Raw genomic sequence first — 16,785 nt, 5'->3', positions numbered from 1 at the left:
CAATAAGTTTTGTGAATTTGTTTAGGAACTTTACATGTGGTATTAGGGGTGGGCGTTCGGTAACCTGTTCGGGTTCGGATCGGGTATTTTGGATTTTTGGGTATTTCGGTATAAGGATAGAGACCCCGTTCGGGTATTTTTGTACTTTGGATCGGATTCGGGTATTTTTAGTTTGAGTTCAGTTATTTTGAATCGGTTCGGATATTTAGATTTTAAAAGAAAAAAAAATATATTTTTTTAATTTTTTAAGTTTCTTGTATTTGAAAATATAGATTTCACTTAACTGATTTTTTTTATTTTTTATAAATCGAAATATTAATAGATTTGGAGATAATATTTCAAAAACAAATAGATATTAATTTGGAAATTGTTTTTAAACTTTGAATGTAACTTTTGTTAATACATGAAACAAAAAGTTTAACATGCATTTTAAATGAATATCAAATCATTTTCTCCATAATTATATATATACTTATGATCTTAAAGTATGTATAACATCAATATAAATATTTTTTAAAAAATTGAGAAATGCAAACTAGAAATATAATGGTATGTATATATATGTTCGGTTATCTTCGGATATCCATTCGGGTTCGGATATCCAGTCTCTCCTAACTTAATACCCGTTCGGATATTTTGCTACTTCGGTTCGGATTTCGGTTCGGTTGCGGTTTCGGGTATCGGGTAAAGTGCTCACCCCTATGCGGTAATGACATCTCCAACCCTACTTCATTTTTTACGACAAACATCATTTTGGAGTTAAATATATTCAAACCTCATTCTACTTTTAACTCAATTTTGGAGTTGATTTTTTTTATTTATAGAATAGTCCTTTAAATTTTAAATATTTATATTTCATATTTTTCATCCTTTTTAATACAATAACATGAAAAATATGATTCCCATAAGAGAATATTTAATAATTTTAAATAAATATGCATAAACTAATAAAAATACAAAAACTAGACATAAAATAAATAAAATAAATAAAATAAATGATTTAATAATCTGGTATATCATTTCTGGAACCACCAAAATCAGTGAAATATTGTTCAAACGATAAAAATGACCGATTTTAAAATTGTCTTCTTCGATTTAGAAAATTCAAAAATAAAAAAACATATTATTCATTATAAATTGCATTAGTTGATCATGTGTGGAAAATATATTCTATTGTTCATTATTAAACCAAAATATGATATCTTATATATATTTATGATTATTTTGCTTTTAATAATAAATGTTTAATTTTACTAATTTATATTATTATGGAATTTCTGTAACCATAAAATAGTTGGGGTTAATTGGTAATTATTTATAAATAGAAGGCATTACTAACAATTATTAATTAAATAAAAGTGGAATTATTTTGGAATATTCATTTTTGGAATAAAAATGGAATAATACATTGGAGTAAAACTCAACTCTATTTTGATGTTACTCCATTGGAGATGCTCTTAGTATTATTAGTATTATTTACAGTCAATGCAATTTATTCTTACATAAAGATGAAAATATTTTAATGTTTTTACTATATTTGGTCAAATTTGATTTTGAAAGAAATTTGAAGTTATTGGAAATTTATTACCGTATATTAATTTTATTTATATTTTTGTATTCAAAAAATATTTTTATTATATGAAATTAACGCAAACATATATTACATATAGCTGAAAATATTTAATTTGATTTGCTTACTTTATTTTGGACAAACTTGATTTTGAAAGAGATATGAAGTTTTCGGGATCTTGTTACTGTATATGAATTCCCATTTATAATTTTTATATTAAGAATAGTTGCCGCCAAAAAAAAATATTAAGAATAGTTTTTTATTATTATATGAACTCACACATATTATATGTATAAATGTTGACCATTCAGATTATATGTATTTGATAGGTACAATTAATTACATGATTGCATACATCTAATCTGAATGTATATAAAATTTATGCTATTTGTATGTATACAACTTTATTATGCCACTCATGATATTTTTCTTATAGTCCACACAACTTTACAACCAAATTTGAGCTCACGTCACATCAAGACAAATCTTTAACTAACCGATTTTAATCGAATATTATCCTAGTCTCTATTACGGTATTACCCTATGTTAAGACATTTTAGAACTTTTTCTTCTTTTGAGTTGTTTTTGAAGTTTTCATGAATAATAATTTAATTTGATAATTATGATAATCTTTATGATGGGTTCTTAGATATTGTTAAGAAGTGACGGATTGAATTTTCATTTTATTAAGTAAACCAACAATTGGTATAATATCTTATGATCGAGTTCACATAAGACCATTTTAATTAAAATTATGGGTAAGATTAAATATGGTTTTGTAGTTTTGATGCAAATTTTGTTTTGATAATAAAAATGTTGAATATTCATAAAATATTTAAAATTAGTTTTATGATTTAAAGTGTTCAAATTCTGAATGTAAGAGATAAACTGTTTTTCCATATCTAAAATTTCATATTACAAATGAATATTCATAAAATCTTTAAGGATTTATGATTTAAAATATTCCGATTTTGAATAAAAGAGATGAACAATATTTTCTTTTTAAATCTTTTCTTCAGGATTACTACAATTTTTGAACCGTCCTACCGATGGAGAAAGATGTGACTATCTTAGTATTTCATTTTACCATCTTAATACGATCGGGGGCTGCCCAGTTATATTAATAAATGTTTTGGAGTTGCCTAGTAGTGTTTTCTCCTGGATGGATACTGATGATAGATCAGTCTCTCCATCTATTCCCATTTCCACTTTAGAATTAAAAAGTTTACCGATGTTGAAAAAATAAATCTTTTAATACAATAAAAAAAGCTAAATTGATTAATTATAAAAGAGTACCTACTAAGCAATAGTTTTTGAGCTAACAAAGTTATAAGAGGAAAAATAATTAATCAAATTGAAATACGGTTGCAGCCGATGGTATATTACTTCAACTAACATTCTTAGTCCTAAATGAACAAATATTTATCCGTAACGTATTGTATGAGTCCACATGTATATCTTCGAGTTTCCATATATGTATATATGGTATATCGTTTAATCTGGTCATTAAAATATCATCAAAACACCATTGGGTAAAAGGTTTAATTAAGTATTAATAAATTGTTCAACTGTAAATGTTTGATTGGTTGACAACATCGCTGACAACAGTCAAGGTGGTCAAATGAATGTTCTGATGTTTACGGTCGGGAAATGTTTTTTGTTTTAAATTAAATTTTACAGATCGGCCGAAAACAGGAATAAAGATTTTGATTACAAGCTTTGACTCGAACAAAATTTATCAAATCAAATTACTCCTGACTACCTTTGTTCGAGCCATATTTCCAGTGCGTTCTGCTAGTTCGGATACAAATCCTTGAAAACCGAAGCCGTTTTAGACATCGAGGAGAACCACAAGAAGAAAAGATTCACCTCGTTACCTCGGATGCCAGAATCTTCATGTATCGTCTCAGAGTATCTGGCTCCCAGTAATCTTATCTAAGCTCATAATCTAACTGGATTGTGACGTTCTAACAACATGAAGTGAGAAGTTCGAAAAGACCTTACCCAAAAGGGATCCTGAACCGAGACTATACACCCTTCAATGCGTAAACGTACAAAAAGTGGGTTGCTTTCACCGCTGCTCCCTAACATGTAACCTCTAAACCTTCAGAGAGAAGTCAAATGCACCAACACATACCATCAAGTGAACCAATGCAATGCTGGGATGTGCACGTTGACCAAGTGCGATCAACGACTTCCAAGAACCGCATAACCACTTGAAACCTTCAAAAACTGAAAGGTATTACTTTGCGCTGAAACAATCCGTCTCTGGCGTCGATGGAAACAGATTAGAAAATTAAACCGGAAGCTAATTTCCAAGATGAAAGCCGTCACTTTCCGGCAGAAGAAAAGAGAAGGAACCGTTCAAAGGATTCTAGAAGTGAATAACTGCTGCGAGAAGCCACCGAAAAGCCATAGACGACCTCTTGTCATAACTTCTCACAGCACCTACGCAAGCTGGAACTGAGCCTTGTGACAACGAGGAGAGGGGGCCGTCCCATAACCACCGCTATGAGAAGAGACTAGTCCCTCAAAAATCACCTGACCAACTACTCTAAACCAGTTAAGACATCCACCGACTCAGAGTGAGACCAAGCCAATCCTCCCCCACAAGAGCAATGAAAACTGGAAGCCACCAAAAAAATAAAACCGGTCAAGTCCCTTAACCCAGAAAACCGACCACCAACATGAGTGTCGTTTCTACGCCTTGCCGTAAAGCCAGAGAGACAGAAGAGTCACCGCTGGAACTAAACCACCTCACAAGTCACAAGCAGCGTGAATCCCCACGTGGAAACCCTAAACCAAATATGCGAGCATAACAGAGAGGAGCTGAAGTAGCAGCAAATAGGAAGATGGAGGCAAGGAGATGGGGGCATCCGCACGCGACGCTGAACGTCGAAGGTAACTCAATTGATTTTTGAAAGTTGAGAAAAAAACTGAGAGGAGAGAGAGAGTCTAATGCTGTCCTCTACCAGGGAAATGTTTTACTATAGGAACAAATAGATTATGTTATTCACTTTGACCAAAAAAAAAAAATTATGTTATTCACTGTTTTTTTTTTGCCAGATATCGTGATTCACTTAACTGTCAATACAGTTAACAATGTATGAGTGAGTAGATTGACTTTCATGTTTCGGAGATTGTCTGCTTTTCTCTCTACACATGTTTGATTTTGGTGTAGGGATTTTAGTCGGAAGTTGATGATTGTTTGTGTTTCTACTGTAAAAAAAACTTCAACTTAGACTCATCCATTACACAAACACATGAGTTAATTTAGAGATAGTTGACTTATAAGCTCTCATTAAATGGGTCATAGTTGACTTATACCTATAAAGGTTGAGTGACGAGGAAACTATATGTAGTTGAATTAATTAGGGTTGGACGTGGAGAGATACCTTATAGTTCCACATTTTTAAGACTGAATTTGAAGAGATTTAAAGATAAATTGAGAATCATTAAATTTTAATCATACGTACGTGCATCATTTTTTTACATTAAACAATTTGAGAATCATTAAATTCAAGTTTATCTGTCAATAATTTTTGAAGTTACATTTTATTAGCACTAGAGATTTTTTCCGCGCTTCGCGCGGATTGTGTCTTTTAAATTTATTTTATTTATAATATTATTTGTCAGTTTTTTTCTTTTACATTAACTTCTTGTTTTTCCAATGTTAGTTTTTCTTAATTTAAATTTATATGTTTATATTTTTTTATTTTTCTTGTTGTAGATGGAGAATTATATTTTTATTGATGATTTTTTGTATGTGACATAAACTTTTTGAAATTTTAAATAATGTTATATATAGTACGATTAACACATTAAAGAAGATAAACATTTCAGGCACATTGTACACATGTTTTATATGCATAATTTTAAACATTATATATGTATATATTATAAGTTTGAAACATGTAAATGCTTTCTAAAGCTAAATACTTGTTCTGAGTTTACATAACTAATCGAAAGTTTTATCTCTTTTTAAATTCAAATCACAGAAAAAAAAATCAAAAAGTCAGTATAGATGGGTGTTTTGGGCTTTTAAATCAACACTGAAAAATTACATGAATCAGATAACAACAGTTTTATAAACAACTGGATAAAATTTGATCGAACCAAAGATTTTCACACAATATGTTCTTTCTTCTTCAAATTGCGAAGAGCCTATAGGCACAAGAAAAAAAATCATAATTTTGTTTTCACTTATATAACATTTCTTCTCCTTTACACACGGAGTTTATTACACTGCTATAAGCAATAGAGAACTATATTCATATAAGATTCATATCTATGCATTTTGACAAAGAAGAATTTTAGCCATCTTTAGTTTCGGAATGGACCAACTTCAGTCATATACACTATATTTTTTCTATGATTCAAATATTACAATTTTAATATATGTGCAGATTTCCATGTGAAAAAGCACGCACGCCATCTATCATTCAACCTATTACTTTTTCCAAAGTAAACACTATAATCCTTGTTTGATTAGCTCCACAAACTAATCTCTTTGGATCAGTTTACTAAAAAATATGGATACTAATATCAGAAAAGAATATAAACACTATCAACAACAAATATTGGCACAAGACTATTTGGTTCAAGGAATATATTCCACGTAATGTGTTTATATCATGGCTGGCTTTGCGGAGAAGACTGCCAACCAAGGATCGCTTGAAGCGTTGGGGGTTAAATGTCTCAGGAACGTGCGTCCTTTGTAATCTGGAAATAGAGACTCACCATCATCTCTTCTTTGAGTGCTCTTTCTCTCGCTTGATATGTGAGCCTTTTGCTGCTGAAGTTTGGATTTCTACTCCGGCTGATTTACACTCTATTGCAGCCTGGATCAATCAACCTCGCGTCAACACAGATGTGCATGCTACTCCAGTCATCAAGCTCTACTTTCAGCCAGCCATCTACCTGCTGTGGAAAGAGCGTAATGATGCGTGACCGTCTCCTCTCTTACCCGGCAAGTTCTTCTTTCTCCTCTTCTCTACTTCTTTTTTATCTTTCTTGTATAAAATCTTCTTAAGGCTTTTTTTACCTTGAGTTGTTGTTGGTTGTTTTTGTTTCCTTGCTGTAATAAGTTGTTTAAAAACAACAGTGTAACCTTTCAGAAAATGATAATCTTAACATCTTACCAAAAAAAAATAACAAATATTGACTTATTTATGTGAATATATATTTTATTTTAAACCATTTTAGTGGACGAAGAAAGCACCATAATTTTTTTAGATTCACCTCATCATACTTACCATTTTACCATTTTAATTACATAATTTTACATGAGCTTCTTCACTCTCCCCGGCTATTTTCTCTTTATTTATAACTACAATATAAAGTTATAAACTATATATATTATAAATTAATAATTTATTTACCCTTGAAATCTAACGATTAAAAATAGAACATAATTCAATATAGATATATGATTCTATTAATAAATTAGCAGTTACAAATTTGAAATTTCTAGAAATATCAAAAGTCATATGTTAGTTAATTATCTTCTAAATGATGTCTATTTCTAAATTTTTTTGGATGATAATATTTTGGCTGAGGTGGATAGTCTCAAAAGCCTTGAATTTAGTCCCTTTTATATAGTAGGATATATGTATTACATAGAGATGCTAAAAATCAAATCTCTATGGATAAAATAAAAATCTAAACAACTTTCATGGAATCGGTGGTAATTTTGTTGTTGTTTATATGGTCTTTGAACAAATGTAGATGTTTCTAATATTTATTCAATCTGGCATCAGCATCAGCCAATATCTTCTACTTGTATTTTGCTTAAATTTGGATATTTAGCTAACTATATGATCTGATCCGTAAAAAAATGTGGAAAAAAAAATCAAACTACAAAAGCTGTATATTAACCTCCTTTGTTGTTGGAAAAGAGGTAACCTGTTCTGAGTCATTCTCAGATTTGAATTTCGGAACCTCCAACCAAAATACAGATTATGAGTAATTAAAGAGTCTCAACGTCCCGCAGTTTGACAACTCGTTTCTTAATAGCTAGGATAACACATTTTATATAACACCCTAAACAATATGGGATTTGTCCAGATTATTCAGGATCTAGTAAAATTATAATGATCAATCTATTTACGTGTGATGGATACCAACAAAAAGAATTCTAGTTTTCTGCATAGTCTAGCGAACATTTTGTAATCTTGCTACAGTAGTGAAAGGACTATCGAACAAATAAACTAAGCAATCAGGTAATAACGAATGGCAGAAATAAAACTAATAACACGGCTGCTCACAGTTTTATATTACATATTTATATATGACTATGATATATGAAGAGTAATCTAAACGTCTTGCGAAATCATCTGACATTCTTGACTAAGACTTCAACTAATTCATTCGTTAACTTTGACCATCTCATTCTTTAACCAACCTTCGTCATGAAACATAATATATTTATATGAACGATTGTTATAACAATAATCTTTGATGACAAAATTACAGAAAGCGAAGAACAAACCCAATGTCATATCAAATAATAAAATGTACAGCACCTTTAACTAAAGAGACCCAACCCTCTCTACAAACATACTACATCTCAGCAGCAATGAGTTTAAAATATTACGGTGGAGTTAGGAAAAAATACAGAAGAAGTTTCGTCCTTCAATAGACTTACACGAGTATTTTGTAAATGCAGATGATGCAAAAATGAAGATCATAAAGTAAATATCACACAAAGTTTGTTAATTGGTTTATTTTCTATTCTTCGAGACTTCTTCCATATTTCAAATTCAGAAAAAAAAAAAGCAAATTGCAACCAATTCGTATTACAAGCATAACCCTCTTGAATCACCGCTCGGTTCTATAACATAATAAGCTCTTCAAGACAAACTATATCTTGACATAAATTACCTTAGAGTTTAGATTTTATCAGGATAACATAACTATAAACTAAATTCCTCTAAGTCTCTGAAAATATGTTATATGTACTTCGTCAAATACGTCATCGAGTACGTCAACAACTTACAGACACCAATGATATTAACGGCACGTCAACACCAACACTTGATCACCACAAGCTCGAAGTAATGGCACACTCCGTCAAACACAACATCAACACCAACGCCACAACACTAAGACAAAGAAACACTTCATCAGACACTACGAGAATACTCAACAACACAAACACACAATGAAAACTCTCTCCCCCTTTTATTCTCTGAGTTTTGTCTTCCTCACAAGGGACATTCATCGTTATATATTAAACCATAAGCTTGCTCAAGTTATGTTTCCATTTAAGCAAACTTCATTTTCTTGTAAATGAACACTTCTTCTCCAAACAAAACCTTTTCGCTTAATAGAAATCGTCTATTTTCCTTCAACCACATATTCTCTTCCTTTTCCAAGATCTACATATGTAGGTATTGGGGGAGGTCTATAATCTTCTTCGTGTCTAGGTTAATTCATACTTCCTCCACCTCTTTTTGGTTTAAAATTCTCCAGCCATCTGCTTCAAGCAAATCAAGTTGAAGAGTATTAATCGGTGATATTCCCTTTCAGTTGAAAGTTTAGTATTTTTCACCTTTCAAATGTACCATAAATTTAGGCTAGATATTTGTAAGATATTTTGAACTATTTTTAATTTTTCATTTTGTAAATGAAATTTTATTTATTTCATTTTGACGTATTATGACCGTTTTCTTACTATTATTAAAACAGATTAATAATTTTAATCTTATTGGAGCCGGGTTTCACCCTGCTCAAGACCTAGTTGGAGACCTCAACCCAGACGCAATGGAGCCTCGCTCAAACATCACTAAGACCCAAGCAGAAACGATAGGTCCACGAAGGTCAAAGGCCCACCCCGAGATGAAGGGTCTCGTACGCCGAACTCGGTGATCACAGCATAACGTAAATGAATCAACGCCATTTAAGACAATCATAAAGACGCCTGATCCACGCTAGAGATCACGCCACCGTTAAGATCCACACTCTGAGACCTATAAAAAGGAGGACAAGCCAAGAAAGGGATCCAGTCTTCTCTATGGCTAAACGATAGTCTCGTTCCATTCATATTCTCTTGTTCTTAGACATCCCGTTGTATTCATCGGCTACTTCAGACCTTATCATCAACAAAATATACATTTTCCAGCTCAAGCTTTTTCTTTTAGATTAGTTCTTATATGTGTTATCATAAGAATGTACCATATTTGTGAGTAGATTTTAGGATCTCACAAAACTTCAATGTTAATTCGTCGTAACTGTTTCGACGAATTAAAAGCAACTATCGTTGTTAATATCCGTATTTATCATCCATACTGCCTTACGACGAACAAGTCAATGATGATGTAACAACAATTTTTTTGTTATAAATTCACGACAAATTACGATGAATCTTAATTTGACACACATTTAGTGACGAAATGTATCGCTAATTCGTCGTAAATATTCATTTACGGAAAATTAACAACAAATATGGTTGTTGCCTGTCGTAAAGCCCTTATTTTCTTGTAGTGAATATTTATGTGTCACAGCTTTAACCTCTATAAATTGTAGATGGATCTGTTTGAATTACCGATCAAAAACTGAATATCCATTCAGGAGATAATGTTTTTTCCTGAGAAAGGACGTTAGTTTCACATTTCAGATGTTGGCCCACTATAAAGCTAACTAAAATCATACCTTTAGTTAAGTTCCTATTTATTCATATCCATTATTATCATTATTCTGTTATATTTTCCATAAATGCTTAAACGATACAATACTATAGTTTTTTTAGTGAAAATTTTTGGACTATTTCTTGAGATTTGTGTGTCATCTTTGCACAGGAACCATGCTAATCTTCTTTATATCGTTCTAATTTTATCAGATGTTCCTTTAGGACCTACAATACTATAGTTTCTTTATTTGATGTTTGGAGTCAAGTGCGATACAAACAAAACAATCAAATTATGTACGAAATTACGATTTGGATCAACTCTTTTGAGCATTACAATCGTCCTTTGTAGTACCTACACAACCTATAAAACAAATTCGTATTTATATAAAGTCTGAGATGGACAGATAACGTTATTAATCCGATAAATTAATTTGCTTATACGATATATTTTGCAGATGCATTTGTATGTTGTGATGGAATGTTTGCTAATATGTTGTTGAAGCACATAATCTGCGTGATATATCATTCCAAATGTCCCAAACTTATCATCAAATTTAGAATGTCCCAAACTTGTGATTATTATTTTAAAATGAACACCAAAAGACATGTTGTTATATGTATTATATACACACACATTACATGCATAAGCTTCTACTTCCCAACCATTCCATAATCTTTGTTCTATCCGGCCAATCAAAATGAGTGATAAACTTAGACTATCCGTCGGAATTTTGGGTATTTTTTCATCAATTTTTGTATGATACTATGTTTTTGTAAACCATCCTATGCTATATTTCCAAAATTTATTAATATAACCTATATTTAAACATGTAATTTCGGTCTTAGCTTATAAGAAATTGTTTCTTTTTTTGTAACATAATATATTAAAAACAAATTTATATGAGTTTTGATTGTTTAAAACTCATGCATGAACTCTCCATAGGAAACGGAGCTTCCTTGCTGCTCTATACAGCTCCAGTGTATGTAAAATAAAAGCCAATTTAATTTGAATTAGGCAGGAAAGTTAACTATAACTTAATTTTTTTACTGTAGATTAACATTTTCAAGGGTGTTTAAGAAGAAAAGCACAGAAGAATTCTCATGTCTTCCTTACGTTATGACACTCTTCAACTGTCTGATTTACACTTGGTACGGTTTACCGATTGTGAGCCATTGTTGGGAGAATTTTCCTCTTGTGAGCATTAATGGAGTTGGCATCGTTCTCGAATCAATCTTCATCTTCGTATATTTCTGCTACGCGTCGCCCAAAGAAAAAGGTATGATATCATTAGAATCATATGATATTGTTTTATGTTTAAATAGTGACATTGAGATATATAAACATATGAAATAGATTAAGGTTGGTGTTCTATTTGTTCCGCTGATCGTTGTGTTTGGGTTAACAACAGCAATCTCAGCCGTGGTGTTTGAAGACCACCGTCACCGAAAATCATTCGTCGGAAGTGTTGGCCTCGTGGCTTCTATCTCCATGTATGGTTCTCCTCTCATTGTTATGGTAAGTTATGTATATATGCATTGATCAAACCACAAGAAAAAAAGAGAGTAACTCTCTAAAATATATGCCACAGTTTTATATTTATTCCAAATGTATATGTTTTTTAAGATTTTGTTTTTCCTACCACAATCAAGTCAAATATTAGTTAGAGATATTACTTATGCAAAAATATATACTTACGGATCAAGCTAACTAATGTGAATGTGTGTACAGAAAAAAGTGATAGAGACAAAAAGTGTGGAATACATGCCTTTTCACTTGTCATTCTTTTCATTTTTGGCTAGCTCCATTTGGTTGGCATATGGTTTACTTAGCCATGCGGTTCGTTTCTTTTCTAGTTCACTCCCTTTCTTTGTTTTATTTATTTATTTTTTTTTGACATCATTTGTTTTATTTCTTATTTCAACATATTTGTACGGGTCCAAGATTATTATTTTTTTGTTGATTTAAGTTTCGTTGCTTTGTGGATTGGAAAAGAGTGGTAATTTTAAGAATGAAAAAAAAAACTCTTATTGATTTGATGTATTGTGTAAACATTTGTTAACTGCTCAACCTTTTTCCTAAAACAAATTTGGTGTTAATCACTAGTGTTAGGGGGTGGTACACAGATTAGACCTTTCAGCGTAGCGATAAAACCTATCAGGTTAGGGGTCTAGTCAGACTACTTGGTAATTATCAACATTGTGACTAGCAAATTTTAGAACCTTGGTTACTAATCTTCTTTCTGCGGCAATTTACTAGTCTGTGAAATAAAAAACCTCGTGTATATTAATACAAATAAGGTCCACTAAAAATTGTTTGTGTGACTACATAAAGAATGCAATAAATTGTTGAGATTTCACTTGCATGCAGTTGCCTAATATGGTGGGGACTCCATTGGGGATTCTCCAACTTATCATCTACTTTAAGTACAAGAACAAAAAGGAAGCGCCAATTACAACAACGGTGGTGGGCAAATGGGACCATGAGAAGAACAAGAGTAAACTCAAGCTTGTAGTCGACATTGATCATGATGCTGATGCTGATGACAATGAGAAGAAGTTCATGAATGCATGTTAGTTAGCTTTCAGCTTTATGAGTTTTAACTTTCTTGGATGTGTTTTCCTTCTCCAAAACTGTGTGTCTGTGTATGAATCCATCCAGAAATGTTAGGTCAACGTCAAGGTCTCGTGGGTTGTGCTTTCATTACATGATGTTACATCTCTATTCTTGATCATGCGAATAGAAACAACAAGAGTTTTTGTATTCGACGACAAAGATTCATTGTGTCGACAAAAAGACAAAAGAAAAAGATCGATCTATAGTCGATGACTGATACAATTCAGAATTATTGAGTATTTTGTAAAACGTATCCAAAGAGCACGTGGAATCGCAGAAAAACACCATCACCTTCCACTTTATAGAAAATAATACAGTAATAATCTGTTAAAAATTAATTAAGAGGTTTTTCACTTCTTCGCAAATCAAGATTTGATTAAAAATATAATACTTTTTTTTATAAACCCTATCAGCTATCCAGTCGGCCCGGGAAGAATGCACTTAGGACTTAATTGGTAGAGCATTAGTATTAGAATTATGATCTACATTATCCAATCAACAATTGTCAGAAAAAAAAAGATTTTACTAAATGCTAATGCTCTCCAAATGCTCTGTGGCCAATGCTCTTATATGAAGCTTTTAGAAGAGCATTTGCATTTATAATTTATAAAATTAAAAAAAATATATAATTAATTCATTTCTTTTATTTAATAATATCATAAAATTATTTTTATATCCAAAAAATAAAATTTTGATTTCTAAAATTAATCTACAATAAAAATATTTTTTTAAAAATAGTATTTCACATTTAAAATATAATTTAATTTAATTTGTATAATTTAATTTATTCTAAATTTGAAAAATTATTTTTAAAAATATATATTTTATTTATAAAAATTATTTTAAAATAATATTTTTCTATATGAACATATTTTAAAAATTATTAAATAAAATAAATTAATTATATATCTTTTTTATTTTATATGTTAATATATATATACATATATATATGTATATATGTATATTAGAAATATGTTCATTAAAAATAAATATATTATATATTATATACTAATTTTTATAATAATTTTAAATAACATACTCATACTGTTACACCAATCATCATATTAAACAGTTGAGCAAAAGCATACAGCTCCTGCAGCATACTGCTTATATAGCATACTGCTACTGCTAATGCTCTACCAATCAAGGTCTTAGTGTCACAGAATGGACTAGTCCGAAAGCTTACTGCACCGATCCGAGTTTGAAACTATTTATTTTAGCATCAGATTTTACAAACACAGAGAGTATTTTTGGTTAATGTCACAAAAATAACTACTCAATTCGCATACTCCATTATTTTTGGGCAACTGAAAACTTTGTCATTCATACATTTACTACTATTTTTTCTCGATGTAACGGTTACTTTTGTTTTCCGAAAGCCCATAGACGTAATACTCAAAATGGGCCAGTCAAACCGTAAAAGCTCATATAATAATATCCATTCTATTTTCAGCCCGACAAGGAAGACGCCGTAAAAACGACAGCGCTTAAAGACAACCGCGAGGAGGCAGTTTTTGATTCCCATTTATCTCTCTCACTCTCACTCTCACCTTCTTCGTATCTCTTTCTTCCCCAAAACGTGAATCCCTAATTTCATCTGCACAATCCAAATCACGGAGACAATTTCTCCAGGTAACACGATATCTCACGATTCATCATCTCGGTTTCTTTCGTAGTACCTCGTTTCGTATAGTCTTTAACTTCGCTGGTGAAAATCGGATATTTGATTTTCTTCTTCGTCTCGATATTGCTTATTGGTGGGAATCATCAACTCTTTGAGATCTAGAGGGTTTCTGATCTACATGGCTTGCTTTGCTTGTGCCAATTTATATAATCTTTTTTTTCTTTCTGTTAATTTGACAGTCCCTATAGAGCGATGTCTTCCGTGTCAAGCCAGCCACAGTTTCGATACACGCAGCCACCTGAGAAACTTGCCTTGGGAATGCACTGAAGACGAGTTGATTGAACTCGGGAAGCCCTTTGGTACTGTTGCGAATACAAAGTGCAATGTTTGTATGTGAAGAGAGATATTGCAGCAGCAGAACAAAGTTTCGATTTTTAATTGTTTCTTTTTTTTTTTTTTGCAGGAAGATTTAAACCAAGCTATACGAATGATCTCGTACTACGCTATGCTCGCATGGTCAGCATTGATGTCTTGCATCTGGTAAGTGGATCGTGCACCCTTTTGTTTTTGTTTTCCTTAGTATAACGTATTGCTGAAAAGATTGTTCTCGAAGACATTCTGATACGTTAGGTTGTAGGTTTGTCTTGCTTTTGGAAACTTACTTTTTTTGACATGAATGCAAATGGATCGGCAGGGCCATGTCAAGGCAATTTCTTCAGTGGCAGGATTATGCATTAGGAGAAAGAGCACATGTGTGTTTGTCTCTCTCTCTCTCTCTCTCTCTCTCTCTCTCTCTCTCTCTCATGTACGAACCTGGGAAAGTGTCGTGTTTTAATACTTAAAGGCATACTTGTAAGTAACAACTTTTTCTTTGCATCAGTTATCTACTCCCTGAGGAAGTGGGCCAGTGCTCTCTTAAGATCACATATTCAGCTCATACAGATTTGACTGTCAAATTTCAGAGCCATCGGAGCAGGTATGTGTACTCTCATCCTGTGTTGAAACGTGAAACATGTTTGGTTTTCTTGGTGATTGCCATGACTCCCAGATAATATTAAACTTAATTATTCCTGTTTAGTATGCAGGGACTATACTAATCCTTACCTTCCTGTTGCTCCTTCAGCCATTGATAGTACTGGTCAGGTAAGCAATTTGGGAGCAGTCTCTTACTTGAAAGTCTAACCATCTTGCTAGTGATGTGTAGGTATTCCAAAGATATGCATTGAAGTAAACACATCGTTTATTGTTGTTCTACGACTGACTTGAAAGATCAATGTGTCATTTTGTAATAGGTGATTGTGGGTGTAGACGGAAAGAAAATGGAGCCTGAAAGTAACGTTCTTCTTGCATCCATCGAGAACATGCAGTACGCAGTAACTTTGGATGTTTTACATACGGTAATATTCGCTAGACGATGAAATCTCATTGCATGTTTCGTTGGGAAAATATTAATCGTCTCTTGCCCCTTTTTTTTTCTTTTATTAACGAGTAGGTTTTTGCGACATTCGGAGCTGTTCAAAAGATTGCAATGTTTGACAAGAACGGTGGGATGCAAGCATTGATTCAATTCCCAGGTAACAACATTCTCTTATATGAAAATGCTTTTTCTTTGTCATTGATGTGTTGTAAGGTCAAATTATCAAATTGAGTTCTGATCAGATGTTCAAACGGCTGTGATGGCGAAGGGAGCGTTGGAAGGACATTGTATTTATGATGGTGGATTTTGTAAGCTGCAAATCACTTACTCACGCCACACCGACCTCAGCATAAAGGTTAATAGTCTTTTAAGTAGTTAGTGTTAGTTGAAAATCTTTTTTAAAAATGTCAAAAGTAAGGATTATATTTGTTTAATTGGATTTGAACAGGTGAACAACGATCGAAGCAGATACTACACGCTGCCTAACCCACCGGATGTTGTGATGACTCCACCATCTGGCTTTAATCCATACCCGGAGCAATACCATGAGACGCAAGGTCAGAGTCCTTACATGGCAGCACCCTCTCCCGGCTCGATGCATCAAGGGTCGGGTGGGCAAATGCGACCACCACATCATGTCCAATGCATTAGAAAGAAGAAAAAGAAAGTCATTTAAAAAAGTCAAAGAAGACGAAGTTGGTTTTAATCCCTCCACTCTTCTGTCTCTGTGTTTGTTTTTAGTGTTGCCTGGAACACACACTTGTACCTGTGTTCAGACTTCAGAGGATCAATTATCAAAAATTCAAAACCATTCGGTACTTGTCATCTAAAATAATATATCTCTCAGAGTAGAATACAAACTGTCTAATCGGCTGATTATTGGCTAAACATGAGAGAGGGAATCTGGATAAGGTTTTGTACTTAAAACCCA

At 32.3% G+C, this 16,785-nt stretch overlaps 2 protein-coding genes and 1 non-coding gene across 7 annotated transcripts; 2 read left to right on the top strand and 1 right to left on the bottom strand.

The window, feature by feature from the left end:
• Positions 1-7,070: 7,070 nt before the first annotated feature.
• On the top strand, positions 7,071-13,052 carry LOC103844799 (bidirectional sugar transporter SWEET3). 4 transcript variants are annotated; one of them, XM_009121612.3, is made up of 6 exons: positions 7,071-10,934; positions 11,143-11,179; positions 11,253-11,476; positions 11,609-11,715; positions 11,929-12,036; positions 12,568-13,052. In XM_009121612.3, exons 1-6 carry the CDS (start codon positions 10,898-10,900, stop codon positions 12,772-12,774), a joined length of 720 nt encoding a protein of 239 aa, XP_009119860.1. In that variant the 5' UTR covers positions 7,071-10,897; the 3' UTR covers positions 12,775-13,052. The 4 variants fall into 4 exon arrangements, with proteins under 4 accessions (XP_009119860.1, XP_009119862.1, XP_033137922.1 ...); XM_009121614.3 differs by lacking the exon at positions 11,143-11,179 and having other exon boundaries at positions 7,081-10,934; XM_033282031.1 differs by lacking the exon at positions 7,071-10,934 and having other exon boundaries at positions 10,990-11,179.
• Positions 10,323-10,425, bottom strand: LOC117129376. Its single transcript, XR_004453025.1, has one exon. It is a non-coding gene; the product is annotated as a U6 spliceosomal RNA (small nuclear RNA).
• Positions 13,053-13,698: 646 nt separating the features above from the next.
• Positions 13,699-16,722, top strand: LOC103846092 (polypyrimidine tract-binding protein homolog 2). Of its 2 annotated transcripts, XM_033282029.1 has the most exons (10): positions 13,705-14,445; positions 14,677-14,826; positions 14,901-14,977; positions 15,132-15,242; positions 15,318-15,413; positions 15,523-15,580; positions 15,730-15,834; positions 15,930-16,011; positions 16,097-16,209; positions 16,303-16,722. In XM_033282029.1, the coding sequence occupies exons 2-10, from the start codon at positions 14,821-14,823 to the stop codon at positions 16,528-16,530; spliced, it is 876 nt and encodes a 291-aa protein (XP_033137920.1). In that variant the 5' UTR covers positions 13,705-14,445; positions 14,677-14,820; the 3' UTR covers positions 16,531-16,722. The 2 variants fall into 2 exon arrangements, with proteins under 2 accessions (XP_033137921.1, XP_033137920.1); XM_033282030.1 differs by lacking the exon at positions 15,730-15,834 and having other exon boundaries at positions 13,699-14,445.
• The last annotated feature ends 63 nt before the right edge of the window (positions 16,723-16,785 follow it).

Source organism: Brassica rapa, chromosome A10 (assembly GCF_000309985.2).
Source record: "Brassica rapa cultivar Chiifu-401-42 chromosome A10, CAAS_Brap_v3.01, whole genome shotgun sequence".
NCBI classification, from domain to species: domain Eukaryota; kingdom Viridiplantae; phylum Streptophyta; class Magnoliopsida; order Brassicales; family Brassicaceae; genus Brassica; species Brassica rapa.
This window is presented reverse-complemented; position numbering and strand designations above follow the sequence as displayed.

Excerpts from the sequence above, each read along its gene's own strand:
- LOC103844799 (XM_033282031.1), top strand. The coding sequence starts at position 11,100 with ATGAGTTTTGATTGTTTAAAACTCATGCATGAACTCTCCATAGGAAAC. Across the intron at positions 11,180-11,252 it reads CTGCTCTATACAGCTCCAGT|ATTAACATTTTCAAGGGTGT; the intron begins GTATGTAAAATA and ends TTTTTACTGTAG. Across the intron at positions 11,716-11,928 it reads GTTCTCCTCTCATTGTTATG|AAAAAAGTGATAGAGACAAA; the intron begins GTAAGTTATGTA and ends ATGTGTGTACAG.
- LOC103846092 (XM_033282029.1), top strand. Across the intron at positions 15,581-15,729 it reads CCATTGATAGTACTGGTCAG|GTGATTGTGGGTGTAGACGG; the intron begins GTAAGCAATTTG and ends ATTTTGTAATAG. Across the intron at positions 16,210-16,302 it reads ACACCGACCTCAGCATAAAG|GTGAACAACGATCGAAGCAG; the intron begins GTTAATAGTCTT and ends GGATTTGAACAG.